The sequence below is a fragment of the Amphibalanus amphitrite genome, unplaced genomic scaffold (genome assembly GCF_019059575.1).
Source record: "Amphibalanus amphitrite isolate SeventyFive unplaced genomic scaffold, NRLGWU_Aamphi_draft 001111F_arrow, whole genome shotgun sequence".
Lineage (NCBI taxonomy): Eukaryota > Metazoa > Arthropoda > Thecostraca > Balanomorpha > Balanidae > Amphibalanus > Amphibalanus amphitrite.
In genome coordinates, this window is record NW_024882605.1 from 53,868 (window position 1) to 78,331 (window position 24,464).

At 48.1% G+C, this 24,464-nt stretch overlaps 2 protein-coding genes across 6 annotated transcripts; one reads left to right on the forward strand and one right to left on the reverse strand.

Moving 5' to 3' along the window:
* The first annotated feature begins 313 nt into the window (after positions 1-313).
* On the forward strand, positions 314-12,513 carry LOC122370223 (calcium channel flower-like). Of its 3 annotated transcripts, XM_043345640.1 has the most exons (7): positions 2,335-2,417; positions 3,091-3,234; positions 3,425-3,497; positions 3,785-3,910; positions 4,305-4,412; positions 7,743-8,894; positions 12,079-12,513. In XM_043345640.1, exons 1-6 carry the CDS (start codon positions 2,351-2,353, stop codon positions 7,825-7,827), a joined length of 603 nt encoding a protein of 200 aa, XP_043201575.1. In that variant the 5' UTR covers positions 2,335-2,350; the 3' UTR covers positions 7,828-8,894; positions 12,079-12,513. The 3 variants fall into 3 exon arrangements, with proteins under 3 accessions (XP_043201576.1, XP_043201574.1, XP_043201575.1); XM_043345641.1 differs by lacking the exons at positions 2,335-2,417; positions 7,743-8,894; positions 12,079-12,513 and adding exons at positions 314-560; positions 4,785-4,938; XM_043345639.1 differs by lacking the exons at positions 7,743-8,894; positions 12,079-12,513 and adding an exon at positions 4,785-4,941 and having other exon boundaries at positions 2,301-2,417.
* A 209-nt stretch (positions 12,514-12,722) lies between these two features.
* Positions 12,723-23,469, reverse strand: LOC122370225 (kelch-like protein diablo). Of its 3 annotated transcripts, none has more exons than XM_043345643.1 (11): positions 23,262-23,469; positions 21,628-21,948; positions 21,288-21,472; positions 20,501-20,664; positions 20,013-20,171; positions 16,925-17,135; positions 16,375-16,558; positions 15,886-16,029; positions 15,525-15,658; positions 15,028-15,236; positions 12,723-14,240 (listed from the first exon to the last, which is right to left on the reverse strand). In XM_043345643.1, exons 2-11 carry the CDS (start codon positions 21,813-21,815, stop codon positions 14,049-14,051), a joined length of 1,770 nt encoding a protein of 589 aa, XP_043201578.1. In that variant the 5' UTR covers positions 21,816-21,948; positions 23,262-23,469; the 3' UTR covers positions 12,723-14,048. The 3 variants fall into 3 exon arrangements, with proteins under 3 accessions (XP_043201578.1, XP_043201577.1, XP_043201580.1); XM_043345642.1 differs by having other exon boundaries at positions 23,396-23,460; XM_043345645.1 differs by having other exon boundaries at positions 23,352-23,432.
* Between the last annotated feature and the right edge of the window lie 995 nt (positions 23,470-24,464).

Here is a 24,464-nt window from a genome sequence, read left to right on the forward strand (position 1 = left end):
GTAAAAGTAAGGAACAAGAATATCCTTATACTGTTTTAGAATTTGGTAACAAACATTTTTTATGTGTTTTAAATACCTGAACGAATCGATTCCAGAATCCGTCTTGATGATATATGGTTTTTGTATGGTGTTGGTGGTACTTGAATGACCAAAGTCAGTACATGTCCATCACCTTTCGATATTTCCGTGGTGCTCGCTCCCATTTCATAGCTGCTCACGGTGTTTTCTGCTGACGTCATATGGTGCTGCTCCACTAGCGCCACCATACGGCGTCAGCTGGCGAATTATCCAGTTAATACCAGAGCCCTAAAAATAGAATAAAGTAGCATAAGTTCAGTGGCTGTAATTTTAGGCCGCTTATTTACCTATATTTTGATTCCTTCGGTAACTTCAGATTGTATTCCTGCAAGCTTTGGAGTCGCCATTCGTGAACAATATCAATATCAGGCTTCTGGTGGGAGTGTGTCAAAAATCCATTGCAAACGTTAAACGTCAGATTCTGGATAAAGACAGAGGAACTTGAAGTGATTTTGCTTTTTATTTGTTTTATTTGACTTCAGGTGAGCATCATCAAGTGTGCTTTATCTACACCCTGGTCACTACACCCTTGCACTGGTGGTAGTTAGAGCAGAGCCGAGGGGGAACATCAATATGGTTGGATTTTGAGTGCATTGGGGGTTTGAATATGTGTAAGAAAATGTTTGTATTAGCTGTATGAACATATACACTGATGCAGTGTGACATCATTTATGTTAAAGTTTCAGTAATGCACTGATAAAACGTACTATCAGATATATACCAATAAACGGACAGATTTTGAACTAGCAATTCAAATTGATGGTGCTGAAATTGTCCGTGCAAACACTGTTAAATACCTTGGTGTATTTATTGATGAAGACCTCAAATGGAAAACACACATAGCCAAACTGCAAACAACATTGTCGAGAAACATTGGAATGATGAATAGGTTAAAGTACCTCTTGGGCACAAAACACCTTTTGTTATTGTATCATTCTCTTTTCCAGAGTCATGTCAACTACTGCTGCTTTATTTACACTAACACTTATCCAAATAGCTTAAGTGAATTAGAAAAACTTCAGAAACGAGCTGTTAGAATAATCGATGGACAGCCAAGACTGGCTCATACTGCGCCAATATTCAGGAAATTTAAACTTCTTAAACTTAGGGATCTTGGGCATCAACAAATGTTATTACTATTACACAGAAAACTTAATGGGAACCTGCCATCTGCTATTGCTGAGCTTTTTGTAACCTCCGAACCTACTAGAATTAATCGTTCCGTTAAACATTTCTATGAGTCATTTGCATATAGAGTTTACAAAACTCATACTTTATCATGGGCTGGGCCTAGAATTTGGAACAGAATTATGGTACCTTTATTTCCTAGACTTTCTACGGTGCCAACTTCGAAATCCGTTATCAAAAACATCTCCAAAAGTTTCTTCCTAAGCCAGTATGGTTGATTCATTGAATACAGTGTTTCTCATCAATATATGTTCCATGTATATTAGTATGTACGTTTTATACACATAAAAAACATCTTTATTATCGAGTAGCTAGTTCTGTTACCCGTCCTTCCTTTTCGGTTACCCCTTTCCCATTGTGTGTATGTGATTTTTTTGTGTTCTTTGTTTTTGTTTTTGCTTTTTTGCTTGTTTTTTTTTGCGTCTTTTGATATCGCCTGCCAGTCTCGTTATGTTGCCTTTATTGCTTTATTGCCTTACCTGTCCTAATTTCTACACCAGCCACTTCGGAACTGGCCTCTGTGGGCCGTCTGACAACAAGCCTTGCTTAGTTGGACGGCCCTACAGAGGCTCAGTAAATGACCCTGCCTGAATTTGACCAGAGATGTTACCTACAACTATCCACTATGTATGTATGACTGTATCCCCCTCAGTTGTCTTCCTCCCACTAACATTCCCCTGTGTGAGTGAGCATCAGTGGGCGTTTCAGGGATGTAGGAGGGCAGTCACTAACTGTTTGCAGTTGTGACTACTTTGCTTCTTTTATACCATCTATTAACAGCATGCTTACTCCTCTGATATTCGCCTTCTTTTGTTTTTTTTCCTTACTCTTAGCAGGGAGTGCCGCGACTTGTCATATTAAGTTTTCTGGTGTTAACGTAAGGTTCTGTGTGTCGCTGGGATAGAGGGAGGGGGCACTCCTGGTCACCTGTTCATGGGTGGCGGTGTAGAAGAAAAAAAAAAGTAATGGTTCATGTCGAGCACGGATTTCATGTGACTCGCATATTCTATGATATTGGGATGGCTTTTGCCTCTTGGTACCCAGCCTAAGATGTAATATTTAAGCAAGTAATAATGTTTCAGCCATGATGCAATCAGCCCAGCAGATGCCTCCTGAGGCAAGAAACTGGGCAATGCAGCAGGCTGGACAAGGTTGCCCCGCAATGCTTGTGTCTCTTGTTAGACATTGCAACAGTTTTGTAGACCTTAAATAGTAATAAGTTGGATTCTTGAGTTTCCAATAGTTATTTCCCAATATTAAGTTATTATTGCCCTTGTCTTACATAGTGGCATGCATAAAGCAGAGTACATCATAGTCTGAACTAAGTAGTGTTTTTTATCACCTAACATGCTCTTTAAGGTAGGAACAAATTAGTCATGAACAGAGAGTTAATGTATATGTAGCTCTCTACAGGATCATGCAGTTAATTACCTTTGCATGCTGAGTATTAGGTAGTTTGCCAAGTTGCTGACTATACCTATGCAACATTCCACTTAGTACCTATTAATGTATGTTTTGGAATGTTATTCCATATCTTCTTGTTCACCATTTACAGTTAAGCCTATGTACTTTGCATGCCAGCCTACAATTAAAAACTTACTTATGTAAAAAATCTACAAATGCAAAGTTTTAGGCTTTCTTAGATTTTAAATTATACCTTTTCAGCAGCTACCATTTCTACTAATGTACCTATTCTCTAACAACATGCTAAGGAGTCTGAGACAATAGATTCCAGTATCGTGGTAGTATCCAGTAAGTCCAGTATTGTGGCTGCACTGGACAGTCTGCCCTGCAGCTGAACAACTGACCCTGCTCCCTCCTCAGCCATGATGAACTCAGCTCAGCCACCACCAGCTGCTGGTCAGCCAGGCCAGCCTCAGCAGCCGCCGCAGCAGCAGGTCCCCTCCAACCAGGCACCCTGGTGGATGAAGTATGCAGCCAAGGCCCTGGGTGCCGTGGGAGGACTTAGTAAGTGGACAACTGGCTGGGGCTGTTAGGAGACATGTTGATAGTGGTGCTGTGTTGCTGCCCTCTCACTTTTACACTTGTATATTATCAATACTCTTTCATATTTTTTGTCATTCACGTCATTCATAGATATCAGCTATTATTGTGGCATGCTTACTGCTTTGGATCACACAATCTGTCTCTGTTTCAGTCGCCATCGGTCTGGGCGCCTTCAACTGTGTCACTGTTACTCCCCTGTACCTGCTGGCGGGCATCTGGCAGATGTGAGTACTCAAGAGACGTCCGGTTCGCCGGCGCTGCCGTGCTGCCAAATGACAAACTGTCAGTGGGTCTTAGTGTCGTCAGTACAGGCTTTTAAACTAGTCGTCCTTTTTTACGACGTTTTATCTCGTACACTGAAAACCGATCGCTCCTGCCTCCTGGTCAGGTTTCGTCACTTGCTGTGGCAGATTGGGCCTTACCATGATATTTTGTATCGTAATGCACGGACATTCAGTGTCGTGAGTCGTTCTCATTCCCCGGTGACGCCGCGCGTTCTCCTCTGTGGCAGCATGGCCGGCTTCCTGGTGACGGTACTGGAGGCGCCGTTCCTCTGCATGTTCATCGACTTCGTGCAGAACCTCAGCAAGAAGATGGAAAATGCCTCAGCCTTCTTCAAGGGCGGTCTCTACATCGCGTAAGTTGTGAGAGCTACCACGAGGCTTTACAGCTGTATGCCACTTATGTGCCAGTTATATGGCTTCTGTTGGCAGGGAGTGGCATACTAGCGTGTCGTGTTTCAGGCTTGCAGAGTTGCGGGGATCGGAGTTCAATATCCAGCTGTCGCGTTAGTCAGGCCGTTAGGTTTCAGTAAGAAAGCCAATCCACCAGCTGAAGTCTGGCTAATTTCCCGAAACGCTCCACAAAGGCTCGTGTTTCAATGACATACTTCAAATGACCGCTACTGCATTTTGAGAAGCATCTTTAGAGGCTGCACGCCGGCTGAGCGTCTTGCCCTGGCGTGTGTGTGTGTGTGGCATACCATTTCTGTAATTTCTTGACCCCTGACGTCGTGTCTCTGTCTGTCGCAGGATCGCCATTCCCGCCGTGCTCATGTGCCAGACGGCGTCCATCATTATCGGATCGGGACTCATCTTCTCGGCCGGCGTACTGAACGGCCTGATGGCTCTCGGCAAAAAGTAAGTGATTTTGTTGTTTTGATCAGTCATGTCAGTCACTTTGTCAATGATTGTTTGTGTCGTATGTGCACGATGTTTGGGGATTTTCTTATCAAATATTTCCTTCTTTGATCTTCTCTAGTTCGCTTTGTTACACGCATTACACCCCACTGGGCACAGGGCAGTATTGAATACCTATGGGGTTTATGTTCAAGATCGATCGATCACCTTCGTTCACTTGGCAGGTAATGGGCGAACATTATGCTATCGCTCGCTGTCAAAAAAACATCCAATCCCCATCACAGGGTCACCATGTCGCACTGTCGCCTCCCTTTCCCGGCGCCATGGCTTTCCACCCGAGGCCCACCGATGACTCCGGGCACCGCCTCTCAGGGGTAACCTACAGGACATGCTGGCCACTGCCCGCGGCTCGGACGGCGGCGGGGGCGGCGCTCCTCAGGCCAAACAGGCCCTGTTCAGTGACCCGGCCGTGTGGCAGCCCAACCCGTAGCTCCTGACCGGGGCACGGACAGACCGCGGACATGTCGGTTTGTGTGGGTGTTGTCCGTGAGAGCTGATGACATGCAAATGACTGTGATGCTGTGGATGTTGCCCTGTGTAGGATAATGAGCTGCGTTGTTGGTGTCTAGGTATGGTAGTGTGTTAGGTAGCATGCAGAGGAGATGCTGAGATTGGCTAGCTACTGGATGGTTGTCAGCGTGATGTGGTGTGCATGTGCTCAAAGTCCGTCACCCACCGCTTCCACACGCTGTGTTGGAGACAATGTTTCACATGTATGCCAAAAGTATGATGCTCTCCCTTCTAGCACTGCTCTAGCCAACGTTGTATGCAAGGCACACAGTGGAGACGCTTGTTCGTTCGTTTTCTTTTAACCCTCGCACGACCAGGCCATTTCTCATAACACGAACGACCAGGGGGGGGGGGGTTGTTACGACCCCCCCCCCTGGCGTTTCGAAACGGAAGGTCGTAGAGCTTAGCGGAAAAAACCAACGGATTGCTCTCAACGAGATCTCGCGATTGGTGGTATATTTTTTGGTCCTAGGTCAACATTTGACCTACTTATGACCGGTCAAAGGTCAAATTTTCGGAAAAATCTAACTTTTTCAGATTTCCGCGCCGATTGCGGCAAAACGGTAAGAGATATCGACTTGAAACCTTCACTAACGTGATCCTTGATCAATTCTCTATCGTTTGGTGTGTATTTCGATGTCATAACTTTAAAAATGATGCGTTGGGAGCATCGGAAGTCTGCAAGGTCATTTGTCCATTGGGTCACGTCAGGCGTGTGACGTCACTGACCTGACCCTGACCCAAAATGAACTACAAGAAACAACCGACGATGCCTGAAATGGATAGCAAATTCGAATTCAGGGCATCAAAATACCCCGAAATGGCATACAAGTGCAAGAAGTCATTACAGGTCAACCGAGGTCAATGACCTTACCTTGACCTTTAGTGACCTTCAAAATGTCAACGGACATTGTGCCAATGTCAAATCAGCCAGTTGTGATTCTATAAAACAATCCATCAGTGCGTCAGGTCAGTCGGCATTTATACCAATGTGAAGCAATCTCCAATTTAGCGTAAATCTGGCCGGAGGTTGTTCCCTTTATGATGTCATAACTCCGTGACCTGACATGACCTTGACAAAAAATTACCAAAAGTTGCGCAAAGGATGCCCCAAAGGGTACTGAAAATTTGAGCAGGCTATCTGAAACGGTTCGGCGTGTAGCTAAGAAAAACCTCGGGGGGGGGGGGTTGATACAACCCCCCCCCCCCTAGGCGTTCTAGGGTTGCGCCTGTTTTACAGATGCTGCAGCGGAACCTTTGTGTCATCCGTAATTGTCGAGTGTAGCACGAGACTGTTCGATCAGTCAGTGGCCTAGTTCGTCACCGCACGAATGGTTGTTGTGTGTCCTTGTTTATGTTCGCTGTGCGTGTTTATGTTAATAATTGTGAGTGTTTAATGTCCATTGATCCTCATATGCTAGATATTTTTAGGCATTTTGGGAAACCCACGCTATGTTCCCGGTAGCTCTTTGACAAATGATCACACATTTTCTGATCCGCTTCGTTTTCTCCGGTCGTTCGGATCCCAACTAAACCGGCAAATGGACGAGTAACGTCAAACGTTCTATCCTTGGAGCGCCGCAAACGGTTATGTGTGCCTATTTGCCTCTGCCCTTGTACAGTCGGGCGGGGAAGTATCGATCCTTTCCTGGCGGCAGCAGCTCTGATCCTTCTCATGCCGTTTTTACTTGATTATTTACTTTGACGGAATGATGGGGAGCGTCTACGCTGGATAGTCATTTTATGTCATATCCCATTCGTCCGAGTGCATTCTTAATAATAGCGTTCTGCACGGTCGAGCTCCTCCATGTTGATGCGATTCACGCAGCCGGAAAATTATGCCCTTCTGAGTTCTGACTGAATTAGTCTCACTGTTGGTCGGTCAACCCTGAACCCATATTTCCACCACCCAGATTTGATTGTCTCAGCTACCGGTGCTTTAAAGCCATCGTTATTCGGAGCTACCGGTGTGGTCGAGATCTGATCTCCCGTTGCTTTATATTCTCTCGGTCTGACGTGCGCCGTCGTGTCCGTTTCACAGGTGTTGTTCGACCTCTGTGTTTCTATCAGTCGACCTTAACACCTATCCACTGGGTACGGTAGTCTCGCGTCACTGAGTGCGCAGAGATACGGGTCCGCGTGGGACCGATAACCTCCCCGCTCCCTTCTGTCCCTCCCCTCCCCTCTGTTCGTTGGTCTCCGCCTGTCACAGTCGATAAATGGTGTAAACGGCGCACCTGCTGACGGGAAACAAAGGCCCCCGCCGCGGTACAGTGGGGGCAGGTAGAGAGACCTGTGGAGACCGGAGCAGGCGGACATAGACTGGTGAAGAGAAGCCGTTTTGATATCTTTACATACTCCACTGTTCTAAAGATGTCAAAAGATAGTAATCGGTTCGGTAAACATTGACGTCTATTATGCCTGAGTTTTGTGTCAATCACGGGTTCATGAGCGCCTGCGAAGAAGGCTTAGCTGTCGTTTTACCTCCGTTTTGCGCCGATACGGAGCGTTCCGCGCTTCGCATCGCTCGTTATCGCCATGACGTCATGGCTGAATCATCGTCGGCGTTGCCATGGGTGTTGTGTCCAGTCATGCGGATGGATTTGACCGGATGTTGGTGTAGTGATACGATACTTCCCCATGGCTGGCCTGTGAAGCACACTGACATTCCTGTGTTACTGCAGCTGGTGTTGAGCCGCTCTGACGTGACTGGCGTGACTGATGTGACTGAGCGCTGACCTGACCTGTCCGTGCCCCCAGGGCGTCGCGGGAGGAGATGCTGGGTAACGCCGCCTCCGACAAAGTACCGATCGTGGTCGACCCGCAGCCGATGGCCACATCATAGACAGCCGGAGCCGGCCGGCCGCCCCCGCCGCTGTGGAAGCGATGGAGGAGAGCACCGCGGCGGGGCGGCCGGGCCGTCAGCTGGGTATTTATTGGTGAGCGGGCAGCGGCCACCACCGGAATTCTGTGTTAACCGGGAGAGGCTGGAACCGTGTAGGGGTTCACCGTGGTCTCTGTGTTTAGGCAGCGAGTTCTAGGTATCGTGGTCGGCTCTGGACGAATGTAGGCGAATCGATTGTGTCGTATAGGGATGCTTGGATGTGTGTGACGATTGGTTAGCCCAGTGATGAGAGAGCATATCTAATCTAATCATCCCGACCTAGTGACGCGGTCGTCCCATTAGATGTCATTTGTTGTTCAGACCGGCAAAACGTGTAGCCAGCTTACCGGCTCGACGCAACACTAGACTTACTCACAGGCTTACCAGCACATCGCGGAGTATTTCTGTGTCTACGATTCCGTGGTTCACTACCAGCTGTGATTTACCGACTCGATGTGTTCGCGGCGGAAGACGCGAGGTCTCTGAACCCCTTTAGACGACCGGCGTGGCCATGGTCTCGATTAGGTTAGAGTCACGTCCTGGAGTACCTATCGAGTCACCATCGGCGGCTGACTCTGGTGACTCTTCGACGTTCGACGGTGACCAGTTCGGCGAACCGGACTGTTCAGTTCATCAAACCCTCTGTGTTCCGGCCGGCCAGAGAGAGAGCGGGATATTTCCTGGTCCATGTGCTCTCTGTGCCCGCTACAACCCCGTTTGCGCGTAGCTAAAAGTTCTCCGCTTTATCTGCACACGAGAGCTGTCTAAGCAGGTAGCCAAGACGCCTCTGTGTTGCGGTTTGAGCGTCAGCGCCGCCAAGAAGTATTTAGAACCATTCGGCGGAGACCGCGCCCATGCAGTGGGGCGGGATGACTATGACGGGCTAGGTCGCGTCGCCTAGTCCGAGATCAAACAGGTGCTGGTGCCATGGCGACTCGGCAGCAATGCGGCCGCGCGCCAGAAAGACTGTAATCGATGCTTGTCACTAAACGTAGTCGCTCGTTTGGTTCGCTCGGGTGCATGTGTATGTAATTCAGTGGCGGCGGAAGCGGGGGGGCAGCGGGGGCACGGCGCCCCCCCATCTTCCAGGGTGGGGGGGCAAACATATCTTTTTGCCCCCCCAAAATTGTTATCGACGAAGTACCACAATACTTCCATACTACCTAGTACCTACGTCAGGAACATATGCCAGTTTGGCTGAGTACCTTTTTATTAAGTTGATATAGCGAGTAACTTGGATTGATAATAGCCGTTTTCACGACGGGCTATCCGGCGAGCTAGTCCGTGACGGACTATTTCCACCAAACGCCCTCCACACATAATGCTCAGAAATCAAGCAGAGCTATCTACGAGCTACCGGTAACCGAAGTCTGGAAGAGTAGGACGGAACGCGAGTGGCCCGGCAGGCGGCACGGACGTCACGAAAGTGCGTCTGAGCGTGCCACAGGCCTTTCCCCGCGACTCTGCCAGACGCCAGCCGGCATAGGCGCGTGAGCCGGGGGGCAGCATGGGGGCAGCCTGCCCCCACAACTCTGGGGCCGTGGGGGTCTCTGCCCCCGCAAAGTTTCAAAGGGCCAGGAACCGTCGGGGCAGCTTGTACTCCCCATATTAGCGGCCGAGGGCCTCAAAGAAAAGCTGAATGGAAGACAATACCTATTTAAGTAAAAAAATCCCCCTCTGTACGTTAAGTTGATATAGCGAGTAACTTGGATTGATAATAGCCGTTGGGGCATTCCACGTCAAATCAAACACCGAAATCCGTCATCCCCTTCGATTTTTCTGAAAATTTGTAGGCAGACTGGGCATGGTTCAAAACTGAGTTACGTATAATATTTTCGAAATTTGATAACGTATCGCTGAGATATAGGTCATCGAATATAGCGAAAAATGCCACACATCAATTTTTTAAATAGCTATAGCTCTGGTTCCTTTTCTGGTATCAAAATGATATTAACAGGGTCTTATAGGCAATTGATAAGGCTTTGATTTTTAATTATAAAATTAAATTGAAGTGACCTTGAAATGCATTTGACCTTGAATTAAATCAGAAAAATTTAAATAGCAAAAAACACGTCAGCTTCGATTTGGGTAATTTTTACATATTATGTCCGTCACAATGTTCCTAACCATCTGTGAAAAAATTGGAGTGGGCCATTCATAACTTTCGCGGCAAACGCCATTTTCATGCATCAACATCACGCAACCGCGCGTGACCTTGAAAGACAGAGTCAAGACATGCTTGCTTGTGTACACTTTCTGAAATGAATGATTGCTGATTAGTGATATCCCAGACTCTGCGAGAATGGAAATGCATAGTCATCGTAGTCAAGCATTCACGTTCCATAGTAAAAGTGTCTCAGGCAAACGGTATTTTGCGGTGAATTTTGAGCCGTGTGGAAATGCATCATGAAGTAAATTCAACGAAAACATTATCACGCAACAATATCTTCACGTCTTTTGATCTTCACTTTACGAAAGAACATACATTTTTTAGTATGTATGGGGAATTTCTAGTTAATCCAATAATAAATATGGCAGTTAGAGGCCTGCTAAGAGTAACATGTCGCCGGCTGAGGCGGGCTCGGCCGATGCGGGAAACGCAGCAATCACAATTTTGTGTTTACACGTTCATATTTCAATTGTTTACCAACCGATTTTCAAAATTCTTTCACCATAAGATTGCCTGTACATTTCTTAGTCTTCTCACAAAATTTGACGCGAATCGAACGTAATCAGCGGTAGGGAGCGCGATGTAAAGACGGAACCGTTCCGTTCCGTCCCGGCACAGTCTACAATTCAGGCGGCGCGTAGCGGTCGGCGCCGGCTGCCGAGTCGCCGCGTCGCTGCGGCGACAGGATGTTCACTTTACACCGCTATTACTAGAACAGTTGTGAACCGATTTTCTTATTGCTTGCACGATGAGATGTCCAATTCAATTCTTGACAGGTAGCCATAATTAATTTCGCATTAATCTTATGAGATATTGGCGAAAAACAGGAGGGGTGGGCGAAATTCGCTCTTCCCCCTCCACTGCGCGTGCTAACATACGTTTGCATATGTGCAATTTTCTTCAAAACTTATGAATGGCCCACTCTAATTTTTTCACAGGTTGTTAAGAATATGGTAGGCAATAAAATATATGAAAATGAGCCAAATCGAAGGTGACGTGTTTTTTGCTATTTCAATAATTGTGCTTAAGAACAGAGTTAAGCAAATTTCAAGGTCATACATTTAAGTAGGTGCAATTCTAAACAAATGCTTAAGAAATTACCTAAACAGTAAGGTTGATTTCATTCAAATCAAACAAGTACAAACAAAGTTATGGTCGTTCAAAAATATAAAGATGCAACATTTTGTAAAAATTTGATGCCCTATATTTAGAAGACCTGTGGTCAGAATGTGCAAAAAACATCAATGTAATGTCCGGGGCCACACAGGAACTCGCTCACAAATTTATAATGAAATCGCTGATGATAAGGTGCAAAACAGCCGATTTTTGTTCGATTTGACGTGGAATGCCCCCGTTTTCACGACGGGCTATCCGGCGAGCTAGTCCGTGACGGACTATTTCCACCAAACGCCCTCCACACATAATGCTCAGAAATCAAGCAGAGCTATCTACGAGCTACCGGTAACCGAAGTCTGGAAGAGTAGGACGGAACGCGAGTGGCCCGGCAGGCGGCACGGACGTCACGAAAGTGCGTCTGAGCGTGCCACAGGCCTTTCCCCGCGACTCTGCCAGACGCCAGCCGGCATAGGCGCGTGAGCCGGGGGGCAGCATGGGGGCAGCCTGCCCCCACAACTCTGGGGCCGTGGGGGTCTCTGCCCCCGCAAAGTTTCAAAGGGCCAGGAACCGTCGGGGCAGCTTGTACTCCCCATATTAGCGGCCGAGGGCCTCAAAGAAAAGCTGAATGGAAGACAATACCTATTTAAGTAAAAAAATCCCCCTCTGTACGTACCTGACTTGACAGCTCATGTGTGGAAGCTTTAAACGTTTATTCCAGGTTACCAAAAAGGTAGTTTCTTGACTCAGATGAGACTAATTATCTCACTTATTTGCAAATGTTTTATTTTTTATTTTTGTTGTAAAGGCCAAGAGGTGAAAAATAAGTGGCCTAAAACCGGTGAGAAAACTAGATTTGGGGGTACCCTAGGTTCCGGGAAGGATCAGGTGTGCCCCCCCATCCCAAAATACCTTCCGCCGCCACTGATGTAATTTAAACGAACGTGTATAGCCGTCTATCCTGTCTGTCGCTCAGTAGTAGGTTGTAGTAGGGAATTTACCCGTATTTTCGCCCGCCACCCGGTCACACAGTCAGTGGCTGGTGGCGTGGATTCGGGCTTTGTTATCGTGTACATATAACCATACCACTGTCCGTACTCTGGTGAGAGCTGTTTCACGTGGCACGCGGGCCCGGGTCCCGTAGACTTCGCTTCCACTGTAGCTCCATCGCTGTCACTCTGAGCTTTGCCCGGTCCTGCAGAGCACCCCCGGCACCCTACTGGATATGCCGTCAGCGATAGGTGGATCGGAACGATTGGGGTACCGGCCCCGCGGCTGGCGATATGACATTCCCAGAGATCGGTGGGCGGATGGTAGGCCGGACGGTGGAAGGCCCAGAGTCAATACACTGTGTTCGGTGTGAACGCTGTGTGTTTATGGGTGTGAAAAGTATGAGTTGTATATGTCACAAGCCTGACGAGGGGATAATGCGTATAATGAAGCTGCAACTGCAATGAGCACACTTCAGGCATACCGCCGTCAAATCACTACGTAATCGTTCGCTCCATGCAATCCTAACCTGGATAAAAGATAAACCGAATAAACAAGGCGAAGAAGCATCCCACAGACAATGCACAAGTTGCCGTTTATTACTCAAATACACACAGCAACTCTTGAACTTCACATCCGCTTCATATCAGCGAAATGCATCATAGGCTAGACTCCCGATTCTCTCACCAGGCCGCCTCGTCCACAATAATGTTCTGAGACCGTAAGTTGGGGCGGGGTGGTTCACGAACTGCTACAGCGACGTGCCGCGCGCCTTAGCCTGACCAGAGGCGTCACCGCCCCCCCCCCCCCCCGTCTATATCGCTTATGTACGGGGGATAGAAGCATGACTAAAGTAACTTCTGAGCAGAATTTAATCCGATCGGATCAGTCCCACGGACGACAAATGCTGGCGGAGCACGGCGCGACGTCTATAATTTACACATACATGATTACACAACGCGGATAGACGCACCACACTTCACCTTATGTTAGAGCCCTCTGAAATGTGGGACCTCTGTCTGTGTGGTTTAAAGCTCACTATAGACTGTAGATGCAGTTTTTCGCCAGCTGCTAACCAGCAATGAAAGCACCGACCACCGGAACGGTGGGCTGAAGAAAAGCGCAGCGCCCACCGCTGGAATGCTGACCTTTGTGTGACTCCTGACCGCGCCGTGACCCCCCGGCAGCGCCGACAAGGTCGGCCAGGTCACACAGCAGCCTATGTCACACGGCGGGTGGCGATCAACGGGTATCCAGTCGGCAGTACAATGGAGGTTAAACGCAGAGCTCTGGACGGGGCAGAGCCAGACGCCGTCCAAGCGAGTTGTCTCCTGGCAGTACGGGCCATGGCCGATGCCGTCACTGACACCAGAGTACCAGACGCGCACAAATGCGTCTTACGTCAAGATCTGTCATGGTGGCAGTCAACAACTCATGCGTCAACACTCAACAGCACGGACGCTGCAGTGTGTGACAACAGCTGTGGCACTTGTATGTTCATGTCTTACAGGATCACTTGGTGTTGCAGGGTGCCATTGCCGTCAAACGCGCAGGACCGTAGTCTTCCTTCATCCCATCCCGCAGCAGTGCAGCAGTCCAGCCCCCATGACTTTCCCTCCGGCTCTGATCAGGCCTGTCTGCCTGTATGTCTGTCCCCGCCTAGCGCCGTGACTCCCTTCGTCCTCAGTTCTCACTATCCACCGCCTCAGATTTAATCACTGTCTGAAAACACTCCATCAACCCTACGTCTGGTGTCCTCAGACGACCTCTCCCACCAGCCCGAGTCCAACTCTCCTCACTCGGCATCCCCGGCCCACCCGTGCGCCTTTCTCAGTGACACCGCGCGGCGACAGGGCGGTGGCGGCGGCGGACTGGGGCTCTGGAGGCCGCCGGCCGCCAGTGACGGCCGTCACCACAGCTGGCTCTCGCTGGGAGGCAGCCGCACCACGCCCACACCACCGCCCAGCCGACGGTAGTTCATCGTGCCGCAGATCCGCCACGTGTTCTCGTCCGGGTCGTACATCTCAATCGTCTTTAGGTAGGTGGTGCCGTCGAAGCCGCCGACCGCGTACAGCTGGCCGTTGACCACGGCCAGGCCGACCTGGCAAAGGGGGGGGGGGGGGCGTCAGTCAGTCATGGGATAGTGTGTCTATCGGTTGTGGTAGGCGACTGAGACGTCTTCCAGTTATCATCAGGCAGTGTGTAGTGTCAACGGCGTAAAACGACGGCAAAGTCTGTTAGTCACCATATAAGACAATGTCCCTAGTGGGACGGAGGGTGGCTTTCAGGTACAGGTGTGCGGCGTGACAGGGTGTGGAGTAAGCTGGTGCGGACGGACGCCACACATGGGGCTCGTGCGGGAACAATGGGAGGGAGGGGTGAGAGACGCAGGTGTGTGGGTGTTCGTCATTATGCGGTCATGACGTCATTGGTAACCAATTCAAAGCGAGCTAACGCAGAATGTGATTAATGCGGCAAACATCAACCAGAAAAGTAAAATGGGTATGCATATCGTAGAGTAGCTTTACATTTCCGTAAAAATTACGAAAATAAAACACCGGTCGAGAAACTGCTCCAATTTGCCGGCAACCTGAGCCACTGTATCCATTGAATATCCGATGACCAGCTCCCCAACACAAAAGCCCTCAAACTTGCTCGTCAGCTATACCCATTTGCCAGCTCGTCGCCGCTCGAACCTCGGTTCCTTCACAGCTTCAACCTTCCGATCAATGCACCAACCATTCCCCTAAGCCACAAACCCTCCAGCCCCACCTCCGTTCGCCCAGCGTAACTAACATCAGCCTGCTGTCTGCTTATCTAAAACACTACGTATCAAATCCACACCTGACCTCAGCCCTAGCTGACTCTCAGCTAACCCAACCACTCACCCCACTGCGGCGGGAGCTCATGGCCACGATGGGGCTCCACTGTTTGGTGGCCGGGCTGTAGCGCTCTGCTGACGACAGCTCCGTGCAGTCGTCACGGCCGCCCACCGCGTATATCATGTTGTTGAACACGGCGCAGCCCAGGTGCTTGCGCCGCGTGGACATGGGAGGCACCATGGTCCACCGGTTCGTCTTCGGGTCGTAACACTCCACTGGAAACGGGCGAGGGATAAGATAAGCGTCATATGCCAATCATCTAAACCGATATTCAGGCTGGAAGATCCGTTCCTGTGACATCGGCCTTCGTTGATTCAGAGTGAATCCCTGTAAGTCCATTACATGCAGCTAACTAAACCTGTATCAGACTTGACTGTATGTTCCTTTTGCACTGTGGCCTAAGCTGGAAGAGCTGGCTTACAATTGTCCGCACTGGCAAAACATGTGTTTAATCCATACTGGCCTCGGCTGAGATCAAGGTTTCCGTCCACTCCGTATCTCACCTGAGCTGAGCGGGCTCTGTCCGTCGCTGCCGCCGACTGCGTACAGCAGTCCCCCGAGCACAGCCACGGCCACACCCAGCCGGCGGGTGGTCATACTCGACACCTTACTCCAACGGTTCGTTTTCGGGTCGTAGCTGGGGACGGGAAATCACGTCAGATGATGAAAATTGAACAGCAAAAACATAATTGTATGGGTCCATAGTCACAAAACACCTGAACAAACATTATTTAGTCAATAACAGCATATACTCGTATCAATACCATTGCAATTTCCACAAAAAATGTAGCAATGTTATGACCACATCATCGACAAATGCCCACCATGAAAAACTTCAACTCATTGCCAGCCTGGCGGTCTCACCGTTCGACGAAGTTGAGGCAGGAGACGCCGTCCTGCCCGCCGACGGCGTACAGATACCCGTCGAGCACGGCCACACCGACCGAGGTACGGCAGCTGGAGGTTGGGGCCACCTCCGACGACCACTGGTTCGATAGGGGGTCGTACCTGATGGGGGGGGGGAAGGAGTCAGTGAAAGTCCTTGTATAGTGGGACGGCATAGTGTGACCTGCTCAAATCTGCACATACGGTAGATCCTAAAAGGATACCACGTTGTGCAATCTTACAATCTTATCTGATCTAATCAAATCAACTATCTAAGAATGGAATCACCATTGTGAGACTTCGTCCGAGTCAACGCATGCAAAAGTCGTGTAGGCTCAAGGAAACTGATTCAGTTAAGCCAATCATATCAACTTAGTCCTACACATCCAGCCATGCCTACTGTAACAGCCTATAACGCAACTTCACCACGAGTTTCAGCATTCAACCTCGGCCATCAGCGTCACCCACCTCTCGATGCTGTTGAGGTACGAGTGTCCGTCGTGTCCTCCGACCGCGTACAGCAGGTCGTCCAGCACCGCCACGCCGACGCCACAGCGCCGCTTGGACATGGGCGCCATCATGCGCCATTCGCAGGTCTGCGGGTCGAACTGCTCCACTGAGGCGATGGCATCGCCGCTGCACCAGCCGCCCACTGGAGACGGGGAGAGACGGTCAGTGGTGGCGGCGGGACCCGGACAGTACCTTATTGCTCAGAGGTAGAGTGGGATTACCGGTGTGTGGGTGGCAGAAGTGGTGAAGGACGATAAAAGATGGTGAGACAGATTGGTGGGGAGACGGTCATCGCTCCGCGGTGGGTGGGGGGTGGGGGGGACGACCGTCGATCATTGGTGGGGGACGGTCAGTGATAATGGCGAAAGTTACTTTGATGTCAACCTCAGGATGCAACCGATTCGCTTGCTCTTAGTAAGTCATCAAGCTCCAAATATCCCGATGTGATAGCTAGTCAGAGACCTTGCAAACCACCATACAGCGAACCATACTCGGAAACCATCCTCACCTGCAAACAGCACCTCGCCGCGTTTGATGGGTTTGCGCGGCCGGGTGCGCGGCCCCTGCATCAGGGGTCGCTCCTGGGGCAGCAGCAGGTAGTTTTTGGCCTCGTCCACCAGATCCCGGCAGCCCTCGTCCGATTTGATCAGCAGGTCGGAGCCGACGGTACCCACCAGAAACTTGGGGTTCAGCAGCGGCATCCGGACGTGTTGTAGGATCTGTGAACGGAGGGAGACAGTCAGTCGAAGCAAAACGCGGTCGAAGACACGCCTGAATGAGCTCCTCGATGTTCAGCACAGACCTGCAATATGAAAACGGAAAAATAACGATAAAAGACTTATTCGAGTCGGCATCTAGAATGTTATTTCGTTTATCTTTTAACTTCGACAAGCAATGACCATTTATCGACGAAGAAGTTACCTTCTGAAAGTGGGCATTCCACGATAGATCGTACCAGGCCCGTCACCCTCATCTCTCAGATTTGAATGAAAATTGGTACAAGGGGTAATCATAGGCTCCAAAAACACCTGCCAAAATATCGGACTTCTCAGATGAAAACTTTTTGAGTTACATTGCATAATATTTTCTTAACTTCAGATTGTAAGGGTGAGTTTGATAAGCTATAACTCAAAAACGAGCTAAGCAAGCAACAAACGGTAAACAGCTTTGAATTAACGATGAATCAAAGATAAATACAGTATTTTTAAAATTGGAAAGAAAAGCTTTACATATTGAAAAAAGTCGTAGTATTTTCTTAAATTGTCTATAATGACCCTTGGGACCAAAATTTTTGCCATTTTTATTTCTTCAAAATAAACCTCAGGTCCTTTAAAATCGACATGCAAAAAATAAGAAAGGTGTTCTTTCTATAAGTTCCTCATTTAAATGTATACAAAATGGGTTTCCGGGGGGTCGGTACGACCCCAGCTCGCCGTTTCGCCTCTAATGGAGCTAGAACATTGCGGAAAAAACGAGCATGTGCGCCGTTACAAGATGCATCGAATGATACCAAATTTTAAGGTCTTGGGTTCATTGGTGACCCCTGAGGTCATTTCAAGTGACCCAAAATTACGGGTCCGGTTTTTGATAGATAACTTCGCAACAAATGGTCGCAGAGCCGCGATTTTAGCATCTTAGTGTTTGCCTAGCTCCGGCGCGTCGAATGGTATACTGTTTGTTCTGGTGAAGTCAGCTTAAGTCGCTGACCTCGGGTAAGCACACTGCCGTGTATTTGGCTCCGCGCCCCGACCGGGCGGCCCAGCCGGCAGCTAGCCCCCGGGCATCACGTGACCGCCCCGAGTCCGCGGCAAAGCCAACCAGCGCGGCGCTGGACAAACAGCGCCGCTACAGAGATGGTTAACAGTCGGGTCAGGCCACGAAGCTGGGTGAATGAGATCATTTTGCACATCATTCGATTCGCAAGGTCTTCCCGAGTCCATTGGTAGCCTTCCCGTCTCTCTAGCTCAATTTGATCGAGAGTTATTGACGAAAAACTCTTATGACCCTAGTGACGTACGAATGACGTCACGCAAGGTCAACAACGCAAAAGTGAGGCAAAAATGACTTCAATTGAACTTTCAGTAACCAGTGATGTCATTAGGCAGCTTTACCACACCATTTGTAGGCTCTCTTCCAAAATCACAATTCGAGACCATTACGGTGACGCAAAATAAGTACATTTATAGAAAGAACACCTCCCTAATTTTTTGCATAGGGGAGAGAGGTCATATTGCGCCACCTTAAGGATATCGGCCTATTGCGGCTAAAGTTGACCAGCTGTCATGCTTGATGATATCTCAAATTGTACCTCAGTTATTTTGGCATCAAATTACAACTCCTAATTTGTATCACACCCATAAAAATTAACAAGAGAAAAGTTTTCCGACACACCTGCAAAGGGCGCATTTACGGACTACCCCATCAAAAAGCGCCCATGCCTCTCATGTAAAAGCGCCCTATTAAAAACAACGGTTTGCCACCTAACTAAGTAGCCTATTTGAACGTGTCAGCCCATTAACCATTTATGCTGTGAAGGCTAAGGTAATGGTAAGGTGAGCGTTCTAATAATCAAAGTGTTCAATGAAATGTGTCCCAACCACCAGATGCTGTTTCTCTGGGTTGAAGAATAGGGCGCAAATAGGGTGGGCGCAATTACGAATGGAACACATTTTTCATGAGCTTCAGATATGGCGAGGACAGCGAAGCCACGGTGGTGATAATCTTTCAAAACTACCATTAAACGAGCAATTAACAATGATTATTAGTTGAATCACTATCTCTAAGATAAACCATGACACTAGCAAAGGTCGAAATAGACTGTTTCGCGTAAGAAAATAGAGGAAATCACAAAAAAATGGTCTGCGAGAAAGCTGAGACACCTCACCTGCCCCCGTGGACCGGAATAAGAGCGAGTTATTGGTGGTGAAGTAAATACACACATTCGAGCATTCATTCGAATCGAATTTTGGACAGGAGGAAGGTGTGGCGCATTTAAGAACATGGCGCAATATGACCTCTCTCCCCTACTACTTTAAAATGATCCAAAAATGTTTTTAAGCAAATAAAAATTCAAAAAAAATTGGTCCCAAGGGCATAAAAATGCAAATGAAAGGAAACTCGAGGTGTTATATATAAAAAATAGTATATATTTCAAAATTTTAAAAATGCATAATATTCTTTGTTTCAATGCAAGTTCAATGCCGTATAGCATTTGGCATTTGGATTATCCGTCTTGAGTTACAGCCCGCCAAACTTGGGGCTGCAACGCAAGATCCAAAACATGTTATACACTATAACTCAAAAACCACTCGTCTGATAAGCCTGAAATTGTTACAGGAGGATTCAGAGCCCCTGATTACCCCTTAGACCAATTATCGTTAAAATCCGAGAGATGAGGGTGTCAAATTGGAAAAAAGTGGTACGATCTATCGTGGAATGCCCCAGTGGTGAAAGTGAAAGGTGCGAACACTCCAAGAGAGTAGGTAAAAATTACCTTTCAGAGCGCTAGCATCTGATCAACCACTATCAACAGAACTGTAGACTGTGACGGCTCAATGAACCTGCCTATGAACGACGCCTATGAAGTATGAACGCACCTGCAGCAGGTGATGTCGCCTCTCGGAGATGTTGTACTTGACCCAGGACATGACGGCGCTGTACACCTGCTCCTCATTCCGCACGTTCAGCTCGTCCGAGGAGATGATCTCCACCAGCTGGTTGACTGGTAACAGGAGAAACTCTTCGCTCTCCATCACCTTTGGAAGCACGGGGGCATCCAGACATATGAGAAAAATACGAAGCCGTTGGCTCCCCGTGGCTTTTATCGGTCGCATCGGCAGATATTTGGTCAAGTCGAATATGAAAACGCATGGAAGTTTTGCCCTAGGAAAATATACCTATTACGATTACTCCAACTCAGCCCGGGCACATGATGATAAGCTTGGGCATCTCGAATGCGCATATTGCATCAATAAAAGGCCCACATTAATGACAGACAGTACAAGAGTCCACAACAAAGCGTGAAAGTACATAGGTAAGTTAGGATATAACAGACTTCTAACGACCTGTGCCCGTACAGACGCACCTCCTGGAAGTTGTGCTGGGTGAACTTGTCGGCGATGCGGAGCAGTTCTCTGCAGGCGTGGGTGTCTGCGAACGCCCGGATTCCCAGGCAGTTGGTGGGGTCGAGCTGCCGCTTCAGAAACTCGCAGCACACCTCCTGGATCTCGGTGAGCTGCAGAAGGCACGCTGCAGGGAGAGAAAGGTTGGTTGTGTGATATTAAATCCTTTTTTTGCGACAGTGGCTCGATGGTTGGACAAGCGAGAAAAGATATTATGCTAAGAGCAAATTATGGTCTAAAAACTCAGCATAAAATAACTCAGCTGCTGTTAATATCTGATCGACTTAAGAATGCCAATGAAGTTACTAGTCAACACTCAACAGGCTATATGGGGTTTTAAACTGCTTAAGCTCCGTCAGGTAATTACGAGCACACACCGGTCACTACTTGAACCAAACTAGCACAGCACACACTAAGTTGACATCAGAGAGTCGCACAGCAAATGAGACAGCAAAAACAACAACAGCCGCGGTAGCAACCCAGCTGTCTTGAGCTAACCCAGCTGATGGTATAGGTACTGCAATCATAAAAACAGCCGCAAGCAAAAAGAGCCTGCCACTTGGCGGTAGCACCGCAAAATATCCACCACATACGCCAAAGCATAACACAAGCCAGCCCTACCGCCCAGTAAACACTCAAGTGAATATAAACCAGTCTACTTTCCACCATCCTGGTCTGTGATGTACCTAGATCTGAACCTCGGCCTCTGACCTAACAAGATCCACCCAGTCCGTCGGCGGTTGCACTGACCTGCCGGCAGCAGTGTCTGCACGTTCGACTCCTCGACGACGATGTGGGACGTGTAGCAGAAGTCTATGAGCAGCTCCATGGCCAGCTCGTCAATGTCGCGGATGGTGACCTCCGTCTGACGCGACTCGACCAGCTCGCCCGTGAACATGGCGTGGAAGTAGGGACTGCACGCCGACAGGATAACTCTGCGGAGAATACGGGTACTGTATGAGGGCAGAATCCCATCGCTTGTATCAAGAAACAAAAATACAAGGAAGTAAGTTACTAGCAACTCATGAAGCACGTTTTTCACAATACAATTTACATGGACTGACATCTCGACCGGCTCCGACGTCCTTACCTGTGAGCGAATATTTTCCGGCTGCCGACGAAAAGGACAACATCGCAGAGCTCGCGGTGTTTCCTGAGCAGCGCCAGGTCCTTGAGTGTGGAGCGGGGGTGTTTCTCGGAGGTGAAGGGCAGGCGCGCCGGCGAGGGCGGCCGCTCGGCCTCCGACAGCTCCGTCAGGTTCATAGCGCCGCGGATCATCGGCTCATCTCAGGGGGCGGCGGCAGGCGAGAGACGGCCACCGGCGGGCGGCGGGTACCGGCCGGCCCCACTGTTCCGTCACTTCAGGTGTGACCAGGGATGGAGACAGTGGTCACAGGTCCTAGTAGGTGGGCTGCGGGTGCAAAAAGGAAGAGTGCCAAATGCATTAATATACTGCATGTTAATAATGTAACCATAGCAATATCTTTTGATGTTGTCATTTGCCTAAAGTTGTAATGGAATGAAATATGGGTAATGGGTATGATAATGGAAATTGAAACATTTTAAACATAGGGTTCAACAACTGACCCAAAACATGGTTAGCTGAGTCTGTCATTTTCAAGGTTTTTGCAAAGTATTGGCAGCTTAGTAGCAGGAGCAGCTTTTTAACTACAACAGCAAATTGCAATTGTTAGCGTGATAAAAATACTTGTTGGCATGGCAGAAACTTGGTAAGAACTGCATAGGTACTGCAGCCAAGAGGCCATGGCAGAAACTTGGTAAGAACTGCATAAGTACCAATTGTGCAGTGTGCAGTTGCACACACACAAAAAAAAAATGCTATGAAAAAGATTCTCCAAGCCCAGAAATGACTTATTTTACAAAACAGAAAGATCTAAATGCTGCATAATACCTAAAAGCTCTTCAATTATTCAGCAGCTGCTGCAAGTCAAGCCCACTTAATGATGCTATGCCATTTTAAGCTTATCACATTGAGCTCAGGGTCATTTGTAGTTTTCATTCTTGGAACTCTAAGTTTCCAAAAATGAAACTTACACGAAGTTGTCATCAGGGCATCATGTTCGCCATTTGCCTACCACTCATTTCCTAGATTGCAGTAATTTTTGGAAAAAAAATCAAGAAAAAAAAACACAAGTCACAATATTACATTAGGTAAATATGATTTACATGATAAATCCAAAAATATCCATGATTTTAGATGAGTTTTGATTTATGGAACCTGAGTTTTCATAAATGGAACACACTCCCTTTAATTTTTGGAAACGTTTCCATAAATAGAAACGTACCACCTATCATTTATCAATAAATGGGCCAGATACCATATTGTGCAAGACTGGCAACTTGTACTGGCCGCAGAGCCAGAATGAACTGAAGGGATTGTGTAGCCTTCTACCTGCAATAATTTTAACATTCCATCAAATTATCATGGTCAAAACGGGCGCAGGGTAAGGTCGAGTGGTGAGTATGTGAAATTATTCACAATCCGCGAAATTATTCACAATCCGCTTTGCAGAATGTGGGCCAGAAGCTACCCATTCATCCATTGAAAGTTAACTGTATTCATGTGTATGAAAGTGACAATGGAATTATTTTGATGATAATAACTAAGAGAAAAACTCTGACAAAAGTTGTTTGCGTAACAGGAAAACAACTTTGCAAATGCAAACTCAAGATAAGAAACAAGCCCTGGCCATTGTGCCTAACCTTGGCAGGACTGCTAAAAAACGGTACTGTATGAATCTTAACGAGCAGATCAGATGAAGCAGATTGAGATGAATGCGCTTCTCAATTTACCATAAACCAAAAAAAGTTTAAGTTAAGCACAAAATGTATTCTACTCGTTCAAAATGTGTTCCACAAAAACACAGAGAGAACACAACGCACATAACGGCGCGTCTTGGAACTATCTACGTTTATGGCGCACCACAGACAAATCCTGCTGGTAAAGTTTTAACTTTATATTACATTGACTCATGAAGGTTTAACTTCACTGGTTGAAAAACAAGGAAATTATTTGCATTGTTTCACTTTTGAGCCGGCCAGCTAATATTACTGTGGCCAAGGGCACCCAAAGCTCTTCTATTCCTTCTGCTCATCCTCATTCTACACTTGGGCCAAACATCTTATTTACACAGCGTTGGATGTTCCGGTCAAACACTTGGCACCTGATCGGTGACCCGCCTTGATTGATCACTCATTAGGAACAGGAGTTCGTTGTCACCGTTTTGTCCTCCCTGTTACAGCTCGCCCTGGCACCGGCTTCGCTCGCCTATATCGCGACAGTATTGCCACCGAGCTGTGGTCATAGGCTAACCCGTCGGTCTTCGTGAGAAAATAGCGAGCCACTTTGCACTTTGTGACTCGTAACTCGTACGCTATAAAGTAACAGGCTGGCATAGGAAACTGTCCCTCTCAATCGTGCGTGTACTTCCGGCTGACACTGTTGACTTAACGTATCAGCCAGATGCCCGAGTTGGTATGCTACTATACTCAAACGCAGCGAAAATCTATTCAGTTCACGAAAGCACCGTGTAAACCTGTTCAAAACGAAGTTTTTATGTTCGGTACCCGCCGCTTTCAAAAGTGGCCTCAGGAATCATTTGTTTCCTCTTGTCTTTATATCATAAACCGAAGACGATAGGCGAATAAGAAAATCGAATGACAGCGAATCCTATCGGACTATCGGACTACCTGTGGTGTTCGCCTTTTCCATTGTTGCGGTTGCATTGCCACATCAACTGGTCATGTGAATACGCGAAATGGCCCTCCTCTCAGTCTCATCCACTTTGAATACATGTGGCCATCTCGGACAATCCGCGTTGGCTTCATCGCCTCCCTCGACACGCTGTTTTTTTTTTGTGTGTAACGTCTAGCCTCCCGTGTCTTCCTCCGTTCAGAACTAAAGCG